At 49.3% G+C, this 22,477-nt stretch overlaps 1 protein-coding gene across 1 annotated transcript in view; it reads left to right on the forward strand.

Moving 5' to 3' along the window:
• LOC144767575 (paired box protein Pax-6-like) overlaps positions 1 to 22,477 on the forward strand; it is a 97,403-nt gene that overhangs the window by 60,708 nt on the left and 14,218 nt on the right. Inside the window, exons 2-5 of the mRNA XM_078650993.1 lie at positions 13,438 to 13,596; positions 17,707 to 17,789; positions 18,307 to 18,454; positions 20,538 to 20,635. Coding sequence (XP_078507119.1) covers positions 13,438 to 13,596; positions 17,707 to 17,789; positions 18,307 to 18,454; positions 20,538 to 20,635 — 488 coding nt within the window. The remainder of the gene's footprint in view (positions 1 to 13,437; positions 13,597 to 17,706; positions 17,790 to 18,306; positions 18,455 to 20,537; positions 20,636 to 22,477) is intronic.

Below are 22,477 nucleotides of genomic sequence, written 5' to 3' on the forward strand. Positions count from 1 at the left end.
TATCTCTCATCTCTCCTATTTCTCTTTCACTTTCCTCTCTCCTCCTCTCTGTCTTCGAACTCTCTGCATGATCACTGAGCCCCGTTGGGCCGCCCTTAAGTGTTGGGCTAGTTGCCCGTTAGTCCATTCCCAATGGCTCTGTGATTTGGGTTACTTATATGCCACATTGATACCACAGCTTATGTCATGCCACGTGGCCGGCCCCGCGGGGGTTGTAGGCAAGGCGCTGTGTAAATCTGTTTCTATGCGCAAAACCTAGGACCTGAATGTCGTTTTCTTTCACGGCCGGCCCTGATATGGGGTTGTAGGCTTAACGCTGTGTTTATATGGCCCTGCTATGGGTGTTAACTTTCAAAATAAAACGGACTTGAAACACATAAAAATGCACACACAGGCTACAATCGCAGGCCTGAGACATGTTTGAAGGCAATGCTTAATTTGTAGTAAAATAAGTGCCAGAGCTTAAAATGTTTCTCAGGAAGCAACTGCAGCTCACCCCACTCACTTGTGCAGCCCAATAGCAGTATCGCTGCTACCTATGCACCATCACATTCCTCCAAATGCGACACAATAGACTATTGCTGGCATTACTATTTTTTATGTATATTACAATTGTAAATCGTCTGCTGATTTTTCAAAATAGACCAACAGCGCTACTATGTGCTGCACTGTCATAACTGCGCCAAGAAATATGTGCCCTGCCGAGCACCAGCAAACACCAGCGTATACTAAGCACCGTTTTAAGGGCTACGTAAGCGGGTGGCACAATGAGTGCTTCAGGCCCACGGGGGCGTGGCTGAGCACGCAATGACGGCAGACGTGCCTTGGTAGAGCTCCTGGCGAAGCTCCCCTACCACAGGCCATTTATCCACTTCCAGCGTCTGAAAACCTGCTGGAAATATCAGCGAGTACGCCGGAAGCTTTTTTCCCCGTGCTGGTGCTGGTGAAGCTTGGAGTCGGCAGCTTGCTCCCAGCCGCTCCGCCGGATAAGACGACTGAACGCCCCGTCGGCGGACTCCTCCGGCCGGCACCTGTGGCCAATTGAGGCCGGGGATGTGTGGGGCCCACTAGGCCCCGGGGCGGTGGACGGCGGCGCACAACATCTGGTGCCCCGGCGCTGTTGCCGATCCCCCCCTAGCTGCCACTGCGACACCATAGAGGCGGTGATTGGACCCCTGGATGCCAAACAGAAGCGAGGTGGCTGGCGAGCTGGGCGATGAGGGATAGCGCCGAACGCTGATGGAGACCGTCTCCCCCGTCTAGCCACGGTCAGGAGCACTGGATTTGGGTTGGAGCGGGTGGACCCGACGGCGGGCTGCCCCCGACGCAGAGATTGGAGCCCTCTGGTGGCTAGCCCAGATCCTTACTGACCACCGAGGCAGACCCTCCCTGGTGCGGCCTGCTGCGCCCCGGCCCCCCTCCCTGAGCTACGGCGCAACCGTCGGCGACACCCTAGGCTGGAGTTGACGGGGCCTGTCGCTGACGCACTCTACCTGGGATCACCCGATCCAGGGGCTTCGGAGGGGACCCCCATTTCCGGATACTTAGGGAGCTACAGACTGCCTCCTGTGACCACTTTGCGGTGGCTCCGGCGACGATTGCTGTTGGGAACTGCACGTGGACTGTGTGCCTCGGGACTCGTGTGCGACCATTGCCCAACCTCGACACTAACACAGCGAGAGGGGGACACACCTGCAACTATTTGCCACACTAGACCGCGGAGTGCGGATGCCTAGGGCAAGGAGGGACCCATAACCTTCCGCCTGACATCTATCCTAACTTGCAGTTTGAGGAGAGGGGTCGCGCTTACGAGTGCCCCAGCAGTAGAGAGTCCCTGCTGCTGAGATCAACTTTGGCGCTCGATTCGTTAAGCTGGAAGCCCGCCTAGATCCACTGACAATCATTAGGGGAGGCTGGAGAAGACATAGGCTACGCAGCTTTGACTCCCCCCCTCTGCGGAGCCACTCTTCCTGCTGGGAGACTCTTGCGAGACCCCGAGAGGTGGATAAACTGCGTTCCCCCAAGTTTGCCTTGTGTCGCCCCGGAGATACGCAGTCTTTGCCTACCACTGTGAAGTATATCTCCCCACCACGCTGTAATTGGGACTCTAGTGCGATTCTCATGTCTGGAGGGCCCAAAACGAGAGCTGGTGCAAGCGGCACACTGGGGAAAGGGAAAATGGCGAAACAGACTGAACCGGACCAGACTGCCTCCAAACTAGACACAATGTTAGCAGCGATGGGGAGACTAGAGGAGTCAATGCAGCAGACCCGCACATCACTAGAGACTAAAATCAATAAAGTGGCGATTGATCTGACACACCTTCGCGCTGACCACAAAAAGCTATCGGATCGGACGGCGGCCCTTGAACATACCATGGCGGATCTGACACCTAAGGTTACGTAGATGGACAAACATGTCCAAGACCTCCTTAACAGAGTGGAATTCCTGGAGGACCGGGCGGAGGACGCGGAAGGGCGGGCACCGAGAAACAACGTCCGCATAGTGGGTCGGCCGGAACGATGGGAGGGGAGAGAGCCGGCGGAACACATGGAACATTGGCTCAAGAACCTACAATTTGTGGTGGAGCGAGCCCACCGTGTACCAACACGTCCTCCCCCTACAGGCTCCAATCCGAGGCCTATGCTCATTCGCGTCTTGAACTACAGGGACCGCGATGCCATACTGCGCGTGTCTCGGAAACTATCTGACATCAGAGTTGAAAACACCAAAATCATGTTCTTTCCTGATTACACTGTGCAGGTACAGCGCCAGCGCCACTCTTTTTTAGCGGTAAAACAGCGACTTCGACGCCTGGCTCTGAAGTATTCCCTACTCTTCGCAGCCCGCCTGCGAGTGGTGGCGCAAGAGAAGATGCACTTTTTCAATTCTCCAGAAGCAGTTGAGGCTTGGCTTGACTCCGGTGTCGACACGGAACCCAGAGAGATGCCGCCGAAGTTACGACGCGATCGTGGATCCCGGAGACAACGCCGTATAAGACCCTCACCAGCACATTCGACACACACGGAACCTGAGGTGGGCCCCACGCCTGAGCGCATGCAGAGCGAACAACAGGAGGCCCTCCGCATGGCAGCGGAGATCAGCGGTTCACAGACAGCGGACCCCGCTTTGGAGGCCAGCCCTGAGGCCCTTGTGAGCGACGATGAATACATTTACGGCATACCAGACTCCCAAGTATCGCTGGACCTTCCAGATGTCACACCACAAACTGCAGATATGGTCCACTGACTATGCCCTGAGACAATTGTTCCACCGCTCAGTCGCTGAGGGAGCCGCAGCGGGAATGCTTCCAAGGTGGCCGGACACAGAGCTGGATCTAACTAACTGGTCCTGATACGCTAAGGGTGCCCACCCTTGCTTGCCTTGGACACGTGCACTGAACTCTGCACTCCTACAACGCCATGGGGGTGATAACTGTTGGTGAGTCGTAGAACTATGCCAAAGGGGTGGACGACTCCCCCAGAGGTGAGTGCCTTGCTGCGATCTGAGCTATGTTGCCATCGAGCAACGGGTCCCTGGACATGCTGGAACACCTTCAATTGACTTTGAGAACCCTTGCCGGAACTGAACTAGGTATCAATACCTGCCTGTGGTGGGAGGCAGCGCTTTTGTCTTCCTTGCATGTATCCTCTGTAAAGTAAAGAATCACAACTCAGTGACCCCCCTTGAACTTACGGACTTTTAATGCTCATTAGAGCGTTTGGACGACAACATGTTCTGCTGTCGACCTTATGGTATTATGTTGATGTTTTCCTTGTTTGCAAGACTGGTGGTTTTTTTCCCCTATTCCCCAAATGTATGTTCGTGGGACATTAGCCACAGGCAAATGATCTGTAATGACTGTTGTGCATATCTGAGCTATTATGTATCTAAACTGTGTGCTGGGGGGAGGGGATATAGTGAAACGGACACACGATGACTACCGTTAAATTCTGTACTTGGATCGTGCGTGGTATGCATACACCTTCATGCCGTTACTAAGTTTATTCATATCTTAAGCGACACCAAATACACATAGCATTGTTGCATGAGACCCATTTGACAGACCTAGAGGTGGGCACATTGCGCCGCAGGTGGAGGGGACAACTTTATGCCACGGGATTCTCGGCATTTGCGTGAGGAGCTTTAATCTGGATTCACCCTGGGGTCCCCTTTGCACTCACTCACAGCACAATAGATATTGAGGGCAGATATGCGCTTTTACAAGGCAGGTTAGATGGACAGCAGGTGACTATGGCTTCCATTTATGCACCTAACACGGAGCAAGGACGATTTTTTTCACGACTGTCGTCGGTGATGGCGCCATGGCCGGGTGTTCCGCTTATAATCTGAGGCAATTTTAACTGTGTGCTAGATGTTGCGCTGGATCGCTTGTTTCCCCCCTTAGCCAATGCACCGGCGAGTGGAGCACAGAAGGCACTTGCAGACTGGGCAACACAATGGGACCTGCATGATGTTTGGCGTACCCGGAACCCTAATGCGAGAATTTATTCGTACTACTCGGGCGCCCATGCCCTGCACGTCAGGCTGGACAGGTTTATGCTCACGAGCGACTTACTCCCCCATGTTACTAACACCGAATATTTGGGGCGCACTCACTCTGACCACAACCCACACACCCTAGACTTTGCCTGGGAGCGACCCCATCCGCCGATGCCTACGTGGCGACTCCAACCAGATGTTTTATTAGATGCCACATATAGGGAGGCGCACTCACATTGCATTCTGCAATATTTTGAGGAAAATACTGGCACTGCAACTACCCCGCAAGTGGAGTGGGATGCATTTAAGGTAGTCACGAGGGGCGACTGTTTGGGCATGCAGGCGAGCATGCGACGCCAGGCGGAAAGAGACTTTACGAGTGTAGAATCTGCCCTACTAGATGGCGAACGAGAGGCAGCTGAGGGTGACGACACGAGATTAATGGCGGCCTGAGAGCAGCACGCTCGCCTCTTGGACAGACTAAAAAACCTGAACTATGCTGCCCACTCGGCGCGCACGCATCATGCTGGGGACAAACCGGGCAAACTATTATCTTGGTTAATATGACGGGACACTCAAACTGCGCCGGTTCAAGCAATAAGTACCACTCAAGACTCCACAGTCTATACACAGAGAGCTATACACGAGGCCTTCACGAACCATTACGAGGGCCTTTACCGCTCCCGGTTGCAGGTCACTGAGGATGAAATCTCAGAATACCTGTCAACACTTCCCCTACCAATGGCCACTGATACGCAACGGGAGGAATTGGGCGCACCACTTGCGACAGAAGAGCTTAGGGCGGTCATTTTTTCCCTCTCCAATGGCAAGACCCCAGGGCCAGACGGGTTCCCTGCGGAGTTCTATAAGGCCTAGTCTGCTATCCTCATACCCGAAATATTACGGATATATAAGGCAGCGATAGAGGACTCTGCTCTCCCCCCAACACTAAACGAGGCAAACGTAATATCTCTCTTGAAGCCAGGCAGAGAAGGACTCAATCTGGGGTCCTACAGGCCACTTGCACTCCTTAACACGGATTACAAGATTCTGGCGTCTAGCCTAGCTCAGAGATTGGCTCCCTTGGTGCCTAGCCTGGTACATCCTGACCAAAACGGTTTCGTACCAACCCGGAGTACGTCTTACAACATCAGACGCCTCTTTAGAGTACAAAGCCTAGCCACATCCAAGTGGCCTCGCTCGGGGTGTTTGGTTCTCGATTTGGAGAAAGCATTCGACTCTGTGGAATGGCCGTACCTGATGCAAGTGCTAAAGAAATTTGACTTGGGTGATGCCTATCTACAGATGGTGAAACTCCTCTACCAAGGCTTTTTGGTACGGGTGCGCACAGGCAAGCTCCTATCAGACTTGGTCCGAGTCCGCAGAGGCACTAGGCAAGGGTGCCCTCTCTCCCTCTTAATCTTTGCTCTTATGAAGGAGCCCTTGGCAACACTACTCTGCGCCTCTGGTGCAGACTGGGGCATCCCTTTGGCTGATGGGATACACTCGTTGTCGCTATATGCGGATGATCTACTGATCTATGTCAGAGATTTGACTTGCTTTCTGCGTGCGCTTACCTCCATATTCCGCGACTTTGGAGATATGTTGGGTCTTCGGGTTAATTGGGCAAAATATGGAGTGTATTCTTTTGCCGCAGACACGCCAGAAAATGATATTGTAGTGATGGGTGAGAAACTCGTCTGGTATCTGACCGTTTTTCGTTATCTGGGGATCCGTATTTATCGTGACCCCGCTGACCTACTAGAGGGTAACCTCACGAGAGCCATTTCGTCACTTACGGCGCAGGTGGCCTTTTGGAACACCCTTCCGCTAAATGTCCCAGGTCGGATCACCCTTACCAAGATGATTATGCTGTCGAAACTCTTGTACTTTTATGCAAACCTGCCAGTGTATATCCCGACCAGAACTTTCCGGGACCTGGAAACACTGACCAGGCGACTGATCTGGAAGACGCTATATGCAGCAACGGTGACCTGGGGGGTTACCGGTCCCGAACCAGGAGCTCTACTATCTGGCAGCGCAGCTGCAGTGGGTTGCCTACTGGCTGAGCTTCCAAGGTGGCCGGACATAGAGCTGGATCTAACTAACTGGTCCTGATACGCTAAGGGTGCCCACCCTTGCTTGCCTTGGACACGTGCACTGAACTCTGCACTCCTACAACGCCATGGGGGTGATAACTGTTGGTGAGTCGTAGAACTATGCCAAAGGGGTGGGCGACTCCCCGAGAGGTGAGTGCCTTGCTGCGATCTGAGCTATGTTGCCATCGAGCAACGGGTCCCTGGACATGCTGGAACACCTTCAATTGACTTTGAGAACCCTTGCCGGAACTGAACTAGGTATCAATACCTGCCTGTGGTGGGAGGCAGCGCTTTTGTCTTCCTTGCATGTATCCTCTGTAAAGTAAAGAATCACAACTCAGTGACCCCCCTTGAACTTACGGACTTTTAATGCTCATTAGAGCGTTTGGACGACAACATGTTCTGCTGTCGACCTTATGGTATTATGTTGATGTTTTCCTTGTTTGCAAGACTGGTGTTTTTTTTCCCCTATTTCCCAAATGTGTGTTCGTGGGACATTAGCCACGGGCAAATGATCTGTAATGACTGTTGTGCATATCTGAGCTATTATGAATCTAAACTGTGTGCTGCGGGGTGGCCGAGGGGGGCTATAGTGAAACGGACACACGATGACTACGGTTAAATTCTGTACTTGGAACGTGCGTGGTATGCATACACCTTCACGCCGTTACTAAGTTTATTCATATGTTTGGCGACACCAAATACACATAGCATTGTTGCAGGAGACCCATTTGACAGACCTAGAGGTGTGCACATTGTGCCGCAGGTGGAGGGGACAACTTTATGCCACGGGATTCTCGGCATTTGCGCGAGGAGCTTTAATCTGGATTCGCCCTGGGGTCCCCTTTGCACTCACTCAGAGCGCAATAGATATTGAGGGCAGATATGTGCTTTTACAAGGCAGGTTAGATGGACAGCAGGTGACTATGGCTTCCATTTATGCACCTAACACGGAGCAAGGACGATTTTTTTCACGACTGTCGTCGGTGATGGCGCCATGGCCGGGTGTTCCGCTTTTAATCGGAGGCGATTTTAACTGTGTGCTAGATGTTGCGCTGGATCGCTCGTTCCCCCCTTAGCCAATGCACCGGCGAGTGGAGCACAGAAGGCACTTGCAGACTGGGCAACACAATGGGACCTGCATGATGTTTGGCGTACCCGGAACCCTAATGCGAGAATTTATTCGTACTACTCGGGTGCCCATGCCCTGCACGTCAGGCTGGACAGGTTTATGCTCACGAGCTACTTACTCCCCCATGTTACTGACACCAAATATTTGGGGCGCACTCACTCTGACCACAACCCACACACCCTAGACTTTGCCTGGGAGCGCCCCCACCCGCCGACGCCTACGTGGCGACTCCAACCAGATGTTTTATTAGATGCCACATATAGGGAGGCGCTCTCACATTGCATTCTGCAATATTTTGAGGAAAATACTGGCACTGCAACTACCCCGCAAGTGGAGTGGGATGCATTTAAGGTAGTCACGAGGGGCGACTTTTTGGGCATGCAGGCGGGCATGCGACGCCAGGTGGAAAGAGACTTGACGAGTGTAGAATCTGCCCTACTAGATGGCGAACGAGAGGCAGCTGAGGGTGACGACACGAGATTAATGGCGGCCTGAGAGCAGCACGCTCGCCTCTTGGACAGACTAAAAATCCTGAACTATGCTTCCCACTCGGCGCGCACGCATCATGCTGGGGACAAACCGGGCAAACTATTATCTTGGTTAATATGACGGGACACTCAAACTGCGCCGGTTCTAACAATAAGTACCACTCAAGACTCCACAGTCTATACACAGAGAGCTATACATGAGGCCTTCACGAACCATTACGAGGGCCTTTACCGCTCCCGGTTGCAGGTCACTGAGGATGAAATCTCAGAATACCTCTCAACACTTCCCCTACCAATGGCCACTGACACGCAACGGGAGGAATTGGGCGCACCACTTGAGACAGAAGAGCTTAGGGCGGTCATTTTTTCCCTCTCCAATGGCAAGACCCCAGGGCCAGACGGGTTGCCTGCGGAGTTCTATAAGGCCTACTCTGCTATCCTCATACCCGAACTATTACGGATATATAAGGCAGCGATAGAGGACTCTGCTCTCCCCCAACACTAAACGAGGCAAACGTAATATCTCTCTTGAAGCCAGGCAGAGAAGTACTCAATCTGGGGTCCTACAGGCCACTTGCACTCCTTAACATGGATTACAAGATTCTGGCGTCTACCCTAGCTCGGAGATTGGTTCCCTTGGTGCCTAGCCTGGTACATCCTGACCAAAACGGTTTCATACCAACCCGGAGCACGTCTTACAACATCAGACGCCTCTTTAGAGTACAAAGCCTAGCCACATCCAAGTGGCCTCGCTCGGGGTGTTTGGTTCTCGATTTGGAGAAAGCATTTGAGTCTGTGGAATGGCCGTACCTGATGCAAGTGCTAAAGAAATTTGACTTGGGTGATGCCTATCTACAGATGGTGAAACTCCTCTACCAAGGCCCTGTGGTACGGGTGCGCACAGGCAAGCTCCTATCAGACTTGGTCCGAGTCGGCAGAGGCACTAGGCAAGGGTTCCCTCTCTCCCCCTTAATCTTTGCTCTTATGATGGAGCCCTCGGCGACACTACTCCGCGCCTCTGGTGCAGACTGGGGCATCCCTTTGGCTGATGGGATACACTCGTTGTCGCTATATGCGGATGATCTACTGATCTATGTCAGAGATTTGACTTGCTTTCCGCGTGCGCTTACCTCCATATTCCGCGACTTTGGAGATATGTTGGGTCTTCAGGTTAATTGGGCAAAATCGGGAGTGTATTCTTTTGCCGCAGACACGCCAGAAAATGATATTGTAGTGATGGGTGAGAAACTCGTCTGGTATCCGACCGTTTTTCGTTATCTGGGGATCCGTATTTATCGTGACCCCGCTGACCTACTAGAGGGTAACCTCACGAGAGCCATTTCGTCACTTACGTCGCAGGTGGCCTTTTGGAACACCCTTCCGCTAAATGTCCCAGGTCGGATCACCCGTACCAAGATGATTATGCTGCCGAAACTCTTGTACTTTGATGCTAACCTGCCAGTGTATATCCCGACCAGAACTTTCCGGGACCTGGAAACACTGACCAGGCGACTGATCTGGAAGACGCTATATGCAGCAATGGTATATCTGGCAGCGCAGCTGCAGTGGGTTTCCTACTGGCTGAGTGGTAAGAACCTCTGTGACACGACTTCGGAAGACACTGTCATGACGGTGACTCAGATACATGCGTTGTTTCACCCCCTAGCTAGGAAACGCTGCCCAGACCAGTTGCACCTTGCGGTGGCGAGGAGGTGTTATATGAGAAGCCTAAAACTTATGAGTTCTGTCACACCATATGCCCCTAATCTACCGTTGCTGGGAACGCCTTGGGAGGGAGGCATGCTCACGGAGGCAGCGATAGGCAGTTGTACAAATGCTGACTTGGAAACATTAGGTGACCTCTTTACAGACGGCACTTTACTTCCGTTTGAGTCCCTGGCAGCTACCACGGGACTATCACCTGGACAATTTCTGACACACGCGTCACTGCTTCGTCTACTGACACAGGCTTGGGGCGACCTAACAGTGGAACTGCCTCCCCACTTACTGATTCAATACTTGCATGTGATGGGAAATGGTTCTCACATAATACATTGGCTTGCCCAAGCACTACACACGCACACACAATTTGTGTCACAATGCCTACGAGACAAATGGACTACAGACAGAGGTCGCGCCTGGACCGATAAAGAATGGGCAGTGGTGCTAGCCGGGGCGAATAATATTCCGCGCAACTCACGATTCAAGATCATACAGTATTACATAGTGCATCGCGCGTACTTGTCCCCGGACAAAGTCAACCGATACTTTGGCCTAGACTCATCAGCATGCCCCAGATGCGGACTTGTGGACGCGCAACTACTACACATGCTCTGGCAGTGCCCTCTCCTGAGCAATTACTGGACACTGATTTCGACCTCTTTGGCAGCGGCGACTGGGGGTAGTTTGCTCCACACCTGGGAAGCTTGCTTGCTGGGTCTGTTCAAGAGAACAAAGCAGACTAAAGTACAGGCTAGATTCTGGGACCTGGGGCTGATAACTGCGAAGCGCCTCATCACCAAGCGCTGGAAAAATAGTGCACCCCCACAAGCCACACATTGGCGTACTTCATTTGACAACTGGGCGAGGGCGGAGAGTGTAGCACTACACAGGGAGGAGACGGCGGGGCTGCGCAAATTCCCCATAGCGTAAGACTGGGACAACACTTTGGCCGCTTATCACCAAGTGTGCCAGCAGAAAGGCATCATCTAGACCTGGGTGTGCTGCAGACAGCTGACCCAGACACCCCCGCCTTTCCCCCTCTCCTTTCCCCCCCCTCGCCACCCTCCTCCCTCCCCCCCATCCAACGGCCCCCTCCACAGCCACGATACCACACACGCCCGTTCCTGACTGTCCTGATTGAACCACACATTCCTAGATTTACCTTCACCGAGTCTTTAATCCCCACAATCCCAGGTTGTTGTTCATAGTTTTTAGTTTTGAGCAAAAGATTTGAATATATGGCACAACTACTTTCACACAGTACCACAGAAATAACATAGCTGATACCCCTACCTACCCATTCCTCTGGCGTAGGGTTGGGAGCCGTTTGGTATTTTCAGCGAACTGCTGTTGTTGATTTGTGATTGATCATTTGTTCAGTACGCAATAAGAGCTAATGGCCTAGTCATGATGTGTACATTGCTTTGCTTTTATTCTTGTATCTTTTACTTGTAACCATCAATGTGCCTATGCGATTGGTAAGATATGTAATGATGATACTGTGCCAAGATTATGGAACTATTTCACGTCTGTGTACGAATTAAAAGTAACACGAAAAAAACTAATAAAAGATATTCAAACAAAAAATGAGTGCTTCAGGCCCACTAGTAGCATTTAATTCACAGGCTCTGGGTACATGCATTACCACTTTACTAGCGACTTAAAAAAAGTGTGTCAATTAGGTGTATGCCAATTTCACCATGTTTAAAGATGAGAGCACCACACTTAAGCATTGGTTAGAAGTGGTAAAGTGCACAGAGTCCTAAGGCCAACCAGAGCGAGAGCAGCAAAAAACATGGAGGAGAAAGTCAAAAAGGTTGGTGGATGACCACCCCAAGACTCACTAGTCATTCCAAACATTGAGTTGGGTAAGGATAAACATCTGTTGTTTCAGTGCCTATATACTCCTCAGTCGTCACATGTGCTTGACAAATCCACATTATTTGTTATACTTAAAGCTGATATTTGAGTGATAAATCATGCAGCATTGGGGACTTATTACATCGGCACAGGGGCATTAAGCTATGGCTGTTATGTATTAGTTCCTTCCAGCACATAAACAAACCTTCAATGCCATTTTGTAACTTACATGTGTGCTGCTTTATGCAGCACACATGTAAGTTACAAATTGGCGTTTTTTAAAAAGAGGTTTGTTTATGTACAGGAAGGGACACCTTCCTGTACATAAAGAAAACCTTGGCGTTTTGCTTTTTCCATGTGTGCTGCACAAGGCAACACACATGAAAAAAGCAAAAACGAGGAGAAATGAAACATTTCTCCTCGTTTCGCCACCTTAACACCAGGATTTTTCAGGTGTTAAATTTGGCGCAGCCACCTATTATCGCCAAGCTTGATAATAGGTGGCAGCGTCAAAGTGAATGGGTGTTGCGGTGGAACGCCCACCGCAACACCCACTGCACGCCCCCTTTCACGATGAGTTTATCGTGAAAGGGGCCCTATTACCAAGGCAGCGTTAAGTCAATTAGCGTGGCTTTAAGCCACGTTAATTGACTTAACGCTGCCTTGATAATAGGGCGATGCAAATATCGCCGCATTATCGGCAGAAAAGTGCCGATAACGCGGCGATAAGGGGCTTGAAAATATGCCCCTGAGTAATTTGCTTTTATATGAGACCTTGAATGAGATACTCATTCAAAGATAATATGTAAGTAAGACAATTGAGCTAAACTCACTAGTTCCTTATTTGAACAAATAGTGTTATCATAGACAAATCCTTTTACTTCACAGTGCCTTATCGTGACGTTAGCTATTCAAAAAATGTCCTTCGTGTTGGCTTGAATAAGGAATAATGTTGCTTCATATATAACTGTAAATATCAAAGGTGGGAGGAAGAAGCACAGGTTTTTGACCCCCACTCTGCTTCTGAAATGTGTGTACCAAATATATCATAGGAGAGTGAGATTGTATGATCTGGGCGGTTTCCTGAAGACAAATCTGTGGGACCCTCAACAACTACTTTTGGTTAGCGGCATGTCTTCGCTGATGGCGTACTGGTAGTTGATAGCATCATCATTGGTTCTTTTCCTCCACCAGGAGGTAATCTCACAGACCGAAGAGATTATGTGGCTTTCTCTATAACAACATCATAACCTACATGATAAACGGATAACTTTCATGGCTGCCTCGTGTTAGCCTTGTCAGGGCATTGGAGCATCCTTGAAATTATCAAAGGTCATGCTTAGAGCTTACTATTATCAATATAAGATCGCTGAATGCACACACAGAATCTAATGTATTAGATTAAAAGCAATTATTTTTAATTGTAATGAGTATTATATTTTTACATGACTCTGTTGTGTGATTAACTTGCTAAATATTGTGTTGGCTCTGCTTACAGCTTGACTCTTTGGGCCATGCCAGGTCCCAGGGTGGTTCACCTCTACCCAGCAATTTCTAATAATCCAACCTTGTAGTTCACGCCTACAGTAGAGGTTTCCTCAGGTTTCTTGTGTTTTCTTCTTTTCTGCCACAGACAGCTGTCAGCAGCTGGAGAGTGGCCTGGGCCTAGAACCCCACCCTGCAGCCGGCCCAGAGGACTTGGACGACTCTCAGATTCGCTTGCAGCTCAAGCGGAAGCTTCAGCGGAACCGGACATCCTTCAGCCAGGAGCAGATCGAGGCGCTGGAGAAAGGTGACTTCGGGTCTTCACCCTTCATATCCTCTGTCAAATGACCGCACATTGGTCTGTGATGCTTGTCTTGGCCTCTGCTTCTGACCTCCCAGGTCTTTCATTTCATTAACATCCCTTGGTAGAAGGTTATGGTCACATCATGTTGGTTTTCCCTTTTCAGGTCGTTTCTCCATTTCTCATGCAGGGATCCCTCTCACTTCTTGATTTCAAAGTATGTATGTTCTCCTTCCAGACTATCATAGTCATGCCCTGTCGTCCTGTTATGTGATCAGGGAAGTTTTCCTAGCTGGGGGTGAGGTCTCAAGCTACAGGGGGTTGGTTCATCCAAGAAACTCCTTATCACAGTCAGGCTAGAGGATTAGGGGAACATGCCCACAATTGTGAGTACCTACCACACCAGGAGCAGGAGTATATCTATTGGTGGTGCAGCAGGCTCAGTAGCACAGGAGCCCAGAGGACTGAAGGCCTATTGAATGCTGATTAATGGTAGGTTTTACTAGTCAATCAAATGCCACAGGGGAATTTTCCTTGCTTGCACTCCGGCCCATGGCTTCCTTGCTATGCCACTGGCAGGGAGAAAGCTTCACACCCCTCAGTCAAAGCCAAGCACAGCAGCACTTTAAGGAGGATGGGTCCTGCCAGATCCCTGATCTGTTTGTAATTAAAAAACAAATTTGAAAAGTATGCCTATTGGGCTCAATATTCATGTCCTTAACTGTACTGACAAAAATGCTGATCTATTTTCCAACAATGGCCATATAATCCTTACAGTATTTCATGTCAGCAATGCTATCCCTGTTTACATTTCACATGGCTTACTGCACCTTGCATTCCCTAAGTGCATTTACTTTTTCTAGATGTTCTGTATCCGTAGTGCTTTTTACATGTAACATATGACTCTTGCACAACGCCTTCTTTGAACTGAGTCAGCTCCAGGTGTCTGAGTGAGTTCAGGCTTTGGATTTTTAGGAAAGCCCATGATTAACAGCTCAGAAGCTAAGGCAGAGGCAGTGTGAGCTTGGTGCTCGGGTCGACATGTTTCAGCCTGGAAGAGCCCTTGCAGGTCTATGGCCTTCGTCAGTACCAGAAGTGTGGAGGGCTTACACTTTAGGGCTTCCGGGGTTGTGTAGATGGGTGGACTCACTCACCCGTCTTTGTCAGAGAGCATGCTTTGCTCCAGATGGAACGTGGTTATAGGCACCGTCTTTGGCCTATATAACTCAAGCAGACTTTTAAATTACATCAAGGTATGGACATGAGGTTTAAGCCTTTGGCTCAAAATTGTCCTTCGCAGAACGGCTGCATGTCTCACTCCATCCGAATGCTCCCTACGTCGTGCCTGTTGTGTGCGAAGGAAGCTTGCACAGCTGCTGCTGTCCATACGGTACCTGTTCCGTGTATATAACTGAAGCTTGAGAAAGATTTTCACTCTATAAAAGCTCAACCTCCATGTATATGAGTGAAGTTTACAAATGATTTTCACTCTACAAAAACCAAACCTGTTGGCTTTGTTTACACTCTTTCTAACCTGAAGGCCATTACTAAGAGAAAAGCGCGTTGGGGCTTTGAACCATGAAAAGCTGTTTGTGAAAGAGGAAGCGCGACTTGGGCAAGGCTCACAGACAGGTCTGGGCCTGGCAGGAAGTTTGGGACATGTTTAATGCACCTGCTTAGCAGGATATATAGAGAAACGTTTCTCAGAGAGGTGTGGTTGTGGTTATCGCACCTCCATGCATCGAGGAATACAAAACCGGGTCCCTCCCCAAAGACGGCAAGCTGCGGATGACCCACAGAGCAAGAACCAAGACTGAACCATACCTCAAGGAAGGGAAATCTGTAGAAAAGATAAAGGAAACAGTTCTACAGGGAATGGACGACTCAGGCAGAGGCTGGCTGAAGAAGAGTCCCATAGGTAGATGTTCACTGAAAGGGGCAAGAATCATCTCTACTACAAAAACACAATATGTGATCACACATGTGCTGGTAAGGGATATGTGAGAAAAGCACTCGAGTAGCAGCACAGTAGTATTCAAGTACCGTTACTTGGAAATTGTTCACAAATGGCCTGCATTACTTTAAGATTAGGCCCCAAAGAAATTGAAACCAATTGAAGGTAAGCCAATGCCGAAGATTGAAGATGTGGCCTCCTTTCTTGGAAGTCAAAGTCTATGAGTTATTTAGCGCGTATAAGCTTCAGGGATGGTAGAAGCGACGGTGAAGTCATTATTGCCTGCTTTGCAGAGGCCCTGATCATGGCGGCGCCATAGGCCTCTTTTAAACAGGACATCACGTGAGCTGGGCAGGCAGCAGTATAGGAAAATGTAATTTGTAGCAATTGATTAGTGTCTCATTTGTACGACCACAATATATTAAGATGGGGATAGTAAAGAAAGATAGAGCTAAAAAACGAGAAAAGACTAAGAAGAGAAGAAAGACTCAATCAGAAAAAACACAGGCATCATCAACACTTGAATATGTTGTCTAAGGATCATACTAGTTTATCATATTGATTTGTATTAAGGATATAGAGCAAATAATGCAAACCAACCATCCGACCATCATGAAACAATTTGAAAAAGAATGAAAACTCTGAGGAGGACATGGGCATGTGCTTTAGATCAAAACAGTTAAATAGCGGAAATCCAGCATTTGCACCCGGTTACCCACAACTGGAAATGTTCAATTCCTCCATATTACAGTTCCTCACATATCACAGTTTCAAGGTACAATTTGACTCTAACCTTAAATCTGAGTTCTCTTGTCACACTGAAACACAGAAATTATGGGTAAAATGTTTCTAAAAGTTTCAGCCACTGGCAATTGCTCAGTGTGCATTGCAGCTTTTCACTTTTAGCTCACTGCATCCTTCCTGACAGGGACCAGCCATATGCAAATCAGACTTGCTCCTGCCCCAATAGCAACAGTACAACCCAAACTGCCCGGGCATGTTCCCTCTAAACAGGAATAGAGGCAACCCCACTGAAACTGCACTTCACTGATGAGGACCAAAGAGGCCGAAACCCACTCTGAAGCTGCTTATGGAACAACATCACTTTCCCAGAGTCTATCAAGTTATAAAAATGAGAAGCAGAGAAAGCATGTCTTTTGATTAGCTCCCAGTGCTCTCACTGTCCCTCTCGGGGCAATAACTAGTTGTATGTTGAAATATAGAGGAAAGAAATATCATCATACAACAAAATTGTGACTTACATATTGGGAGCCAAAATATGGTGAAGGTAAATAATAATAGGTGAATATAGATATACTATTGTTAACTCCACATCCACATAACTTGAGATTTTGTATAATTAACTTATACTTACCTATATATATTTATCTTCACAATATTTTATAATTCAAATTTTGGCCACAATATTTTTACATGTCGCTATTGTGTGCATGATCTTGTAGCAGTATAACCAGTATCCGTACAGATTAACAAGACAGAGAGAATGAGTCAAAGATGCTCTTACACTCAGGATGGCTCTGTGGTCCTTAGGTCATTCTGACTCTGTTTGGGAAAATAAACGAGTCAATTAAGAGCCAATAGTTAATTAAAAAAAAGTTTACTATTGAGTCTACTTAAAATTGTTCGCCCATTGCAGAAGAAACGCGCTGGTCAGATAGACAGACACCTTGATTACTGTCTGCGCATGTTCTGATTGGAGAAAGGGAAATTAGATAACCCCCTCCCCCTTTTCCCTTAATTCCTTTGTTTGGGGATGAAAGACTACTTTTTGGGAGTGTTTTGGATTGTGGAGTGGGGGAGTACATCTCTTGAAGGGTTCTACACCCAGCTATTCACTCCATTGCAGCTTTAATTTTGTAAGTCCTTTCAGTGGAGTATTGTGGCTATTTGGAGGGTGCTTAAACTAACTTTGTACTTGTATGAAACTGGTATTGTGGCTTGAAGTGAATGTCCCAGCCCAGATAAAGATGTTTCTACGTGCTGGTGTCCATTTTTAGATACACTTGATCACAGGGTTTTCTCAATACACCGGTGGGTCCTCATAGTGGTGAGCTCCATCTCAGTGTGCTAATAGGACACTCAGTATTTGATTGCTGCTCAGTGTTCTTATGTAAGGTCATTTTTGTTTCTACTTCTTGCAGAATTTGAAAGGACTCATTATCCAGATGTATTTGCCAGAGAAAGATTAGCTGTGAAGATTGATCTTCCTGAAGCCCGAATACAGGTAACATGATTTGATTTAAATCTTGTAAAGCGCGACATCTGCCCGTAGGCGTCTTGGCGCTGCAGACTATTTCAGGTGGGAGAACTGCCCAAACGTCTACCTAAAGTCTCCCTAAAGTCTAACTTCCAGGGGAAAAGTCAAATCATTGTCTGCTTTGCACACCCTCATCTTTCCTCTTCCCACAGTGATAGACAGGGATATGATTCATCCTGGGTAGGTGTCAATCACGTGTGGTGTCAGGGGTTTGAATGAGTGCAGTCCGAAGTCTCACCATTCCACTGAAGACAGAATACAATGGACATGGAAATGTCACCTGCCACCAATTACAGGCAGAGAAGACAGGTTACCCCCGAAGACTTCCCATTTCTGTCCACCTCTGAATGACCCTTACTGTCTTCTCTTTCCACTTTTTCTAGTTATAATGCCAGTGGTGGCAGCAGAAGAGCTTGGACCTTCACCTGCTCCCCACCCCAAGCCCTGTTGTGGTTGCTTACTAGCACAGTCTTTATATTTACAGGTTTGGTTTTCTAACCGGAGGGCAAAATGGCGTCGAGAAGAGAAGTTGCGAAACCAGCGTCGTCAAGCAAGCAGTGCCCCCAGCCATATGTCCATGAATAATTCTTATAGCAGCAGCGTGTATCAGCCCATCCCGCAAAGCTCCACAGGTAAGACAACAGTATGCTGTGTGAGCACATCCCAAGGAGCACCTCAAGCGAGACAGGAATAGTGCATACTCGCTCATCCTATAGAGCACATCAAGTGAGGTAGAAATGTTGCACACCAGGAACCAGCAAGCCTCACAGGTCCAGTATCATAGAGCACCTCAGCCGCCAAGATGAAGTAGTGTGTACGAGTCCATCCCACAGATACACCAGTACTGTGTATAAACATATCCCACATAGCACATCAGGTCAGACAACAGTATTGGATACTAGTCCATCCCAGAGAGCACCTGGTCCTCAGGTGCAACAGTAATGATTCATAGTTGGCCACCCAACAGTAGGGTGTACCCGCATCTTGGATGAGACAATAGAAGGGCGAACCCATTGTGTCAACACATTGCATTGATTCATGATTCATCAAGTGGCTGATCGTTGTTGTAGAGTTTGATTTTTTTCAGGGTATTTGTTTTATTGAAGAGTGATATTTGTTTCCACTGCATTCTATACCTACCCTTGTAACTGCCATTTATTAATAACGGTAAACTGAACGTGAACCAGTCACATAGCTACAGTCCTTAGTAACCCGCCTCATATGTCGCTGCTAGGGGAGGGTGGAAGCAGGGTTCAATTCTGCCAACCGCCCACCAAAAGAAATGCAGCCCGTCCTAGTGAACCAGAGTGCCCCTACCTCAAATACCGAAAGATGAGTATGTGACCAACAGAGTCCTGGGGAGGGAGTGCACTTGATTGAGCAGCAAGTGAGGAGTGTTAACCTACATACCCTAATGAGAGTGTGATTGCTGGTGCACTTAGGTAGGAGTCTAAATGATGGCTCCCACGGTTGTTCTTTGGTTGGCTACCTAGAATGGGGGATTGTGTGTGGTTGACAGTGCTTAAGGTAAGAAGTTGATTGAGGATACCCGGTTTGGAAATGTGATGGATGAAGTCCCAGAGTGAAAGAGTATTAGAGATTATTGAGGGTAGTAGTGTGTTTGAGGGTATTAGAGATTATTGAGGGTAGTAGTGTGTTTGAGAGTGGCCAAAAGTGCAGTTGTGATCAATGATCTCACAGACTGGGAGTATTATCATGGGTTCTCAGGGGTGGGGATGTGGTTGTCAGTGACAAAAGTTGGGAGTGTGCCTTGAGTCCCAAGGTTGAGTGTGTAGTCAAGGACACCCCTGTGCAATAGTGTCACTTAAGGAACCAAGGGTGATGCAGTGACCAATGGACTGCAGGGTTGCCAGGGTGAACATTAGTCTACCAGTGTGTGTGTGTGATTGACAGTGTCCAAGTGTGGCAGTTTGAGGGTGCCCATGGGTGGACTTTTGATTGGTGGTACTTGGGTTGAAAATATAATGGAGGAAGCCCCAATGTGACAATTTATTTTAGGGTGCCACAAGGCTTGAGTGTCATCGAGTGTTGAAGGATGTTCTTCTGAATAAGGGTGTACGGGGAAGGGAGTCTGATTAATGACGCCTATTCAAGGGAGTTTGACTGTCAGTGCCCACAGATGGGTGCTGTTGTTTGAGTTTGAAATGTGACTGACGGATCTCCAGGATGAGAGCGCTTTCTATGGTGCCACAGGGATTGAATGTTTTTGAGGGTACCCTACGATGAGTTTGTAATACAGGCTGGACTGTAGAATAAGTGTGGTCATTGGTGGCCCAGGGCAGGGCTGTGATCAGATTTGATCGAGGGCAGGAATATGAGATAGGGCGTGCAACGGTGGAAGTATCCTGATGGTGTGTCTCAGGTACAGAATGTGCTGATGGGTGTCCAAGGGAAAAATTGTGAATGTAGGAGCCTGACATGAGAGTGCAGCTGAGGGTGCCCCGGGGTGGGTACTGTGAGTGGGTGTGTGAGTGCTCATGGAGGGATCTTTATTGAGAGTGCCCTGAAGGGTCATGGTGTGATTGATGGAGCAGAAAGGTGGCACAGTGACTAAGGGTACATCCAAGTAGACGCATGACTGAGTGTGCCACCTTCCTAAAATGGCCAGCTTTAGGCATGTGTAGCGTAAACACTTTACACATATTGTATAAATACCACGCATTCTCAAATATATTATACGCCTGTCTCTGTCAGGTGGAATGCTGGGACGCAACGAGCCAAACCTGTCCAACAGCTACGGATCAGGCCACCAGCTGCCAAGCTTCTCCATGGCTAACAGCCTACCACTGCAGGTGAGTACTGATGATTACCTGTATCTACAAGTTAGTACTCCAAACGTTTTACCTCTACAGTTTACTACTGCAAGTAAATCCAGCTGCCTGTACCTACTGGTGATGACTGCCAGCAGCCTGCCTATACAAGTGCCTCCTGGTGCTACAAGTGGGTACTGCCCACTTTGTAGTTGTTGCATTTTCTACTGCTAGTGAACCTGGCTGAGATAGATAACACCCTGTGATTGTTTTAGGTCTTGTTCCTACTGCCACAATGAATCTTTCTCTGATGAATCCCCACCTCTCTCTAAAGACTCCCTATGTCATGAGTCCCATGCCAATGAGCCACTCTCTGGCCAGTCTCTCTCCGAATAATCATTCTCTGATCAGTTTATCTCTAATGACTCCTTCTCCGATGAGCCCCACTTTGAAAAGTGCATTTTGATGAGTCCCTCTTTAGTGAACCTATCTCTGCGGAAGCCAGCCGCTCTATTCTACCTTTAGTGAGTCTTTGTATAATGAGTCCTACTTTGGTGGATCTATCTCTGAAGGTTCCAGCTCTGCTGATTCTACCCCTGACAATTGACTCCCTCTTTGGTGATTTCATCTCTGAGGAGTGGCTTTTAGATCATTCCTTCACTGTAAGTCCTTCCTTCCCTTACCAGTTCCTATTGGCTGTGCTCCTCTCTGAGACCTCGATGTAATGTCCGCAGCGGTCTAGTCGCTGCACGCACACACGCATCCCCACATCCGCAGGCCAGGCGTGGCCTGCGGGGTTGAATAAAAGGATGACGTCCGCTCGTGGATGTCACTTCCGACTAGCACACTGTGTCGGTGTGGTTTGCTGGCTGGCGCGCAACCTGCCCCCGTGCTGCGCCACAGGCCAGAACAAGGCCCGAGTCACTTTACCAGCGCGGGGCACAACATTGGCGACGAGCGGAGGGGGCCCAACCCTCGCCCGTGCACCGGTGGCCGAGGCGGAGCAACCTGCTCCCTCACGCGGCGCCCACCGTGTGTCTGTCTGCCGCTGCAGCAGCCTGGCCTGCCCACCCACCTGACCACCCCTACCCCTCCACACCCGGCCACTGGAGGCTCCTGTGGCTGCCCGAGAGACGCGTCGCAGCGGAGAGCGACACCGGACCGGAGACGCGACGTGCTGCCATATCTCACGCATCTCGCGTGAGCCGCGGATCCGCGCAACACCCTGCTAATGCTCACGCATTGCGCGTGAGACGTGGGAAATGCTCGTGGGTGTGTCCTACTGCGCCCAGGAGGGAGTGTAAGCAGCAATTCGGGGTGGGAAGGACCCCAACCAAGACCTTAACTCTCCCCACGCCACCAGACGCCTACAGCACACTTGACGGAGCCGAGGTAGGACGCCAGCCACCACGTGGCGCCGTGGAACCGGCGCAAGAGGGGAAACGATCAGCAAGGGCTCGCATTGGCCTGGCAGAGTTATGGGAACAGGAGAAGAAAAGGGAGGTCATCCTGACGAGCTGCCACCATGGCAGACGAAGAAGCGCCAGCAGCTACCATCAACATCCCGTTTCAACACGACGCATCTGGGGTGTTGCCACCATTCAGTGAAATGGAGGACCCGTCCACAGCTTCGCCAAGGTGGAAGATATGGCTCGAGAGACTGGAAAATTACTTTGTAGTCACAAGAGAGACAGACAAAGCAGTGAAGAGGTCGCTGTTATTCCACTATGCAGGAGATGAGATATTCAGGCTTTTCAAACACCTGCCCAATACGGGGGCGGCGGATAACTATGACGCTGCAGTGGCGGCCCTCAATGGTCATTTTGACCCACAACTAAATTTGGACTTTGATGTTTTCTAATTGGGACAGGCACGCCAGAGGGA

The sequence above is a fragment of the Lissotriton helveticus genome, chromosome 7, assembly GCF_964261635.1.
Source record: "Lissotriton helveticus chromosome 7, aLisHel1.1, whole genome shotgun sequence".
In the NCBI taxonomy this organism is placed as follows: domain Eukaryota; kingdom Metazoa; phylum Chordata; class Amphibia; order Caudata; family Salamandridae; genus Lissotriton; species Lissotriton helveticus.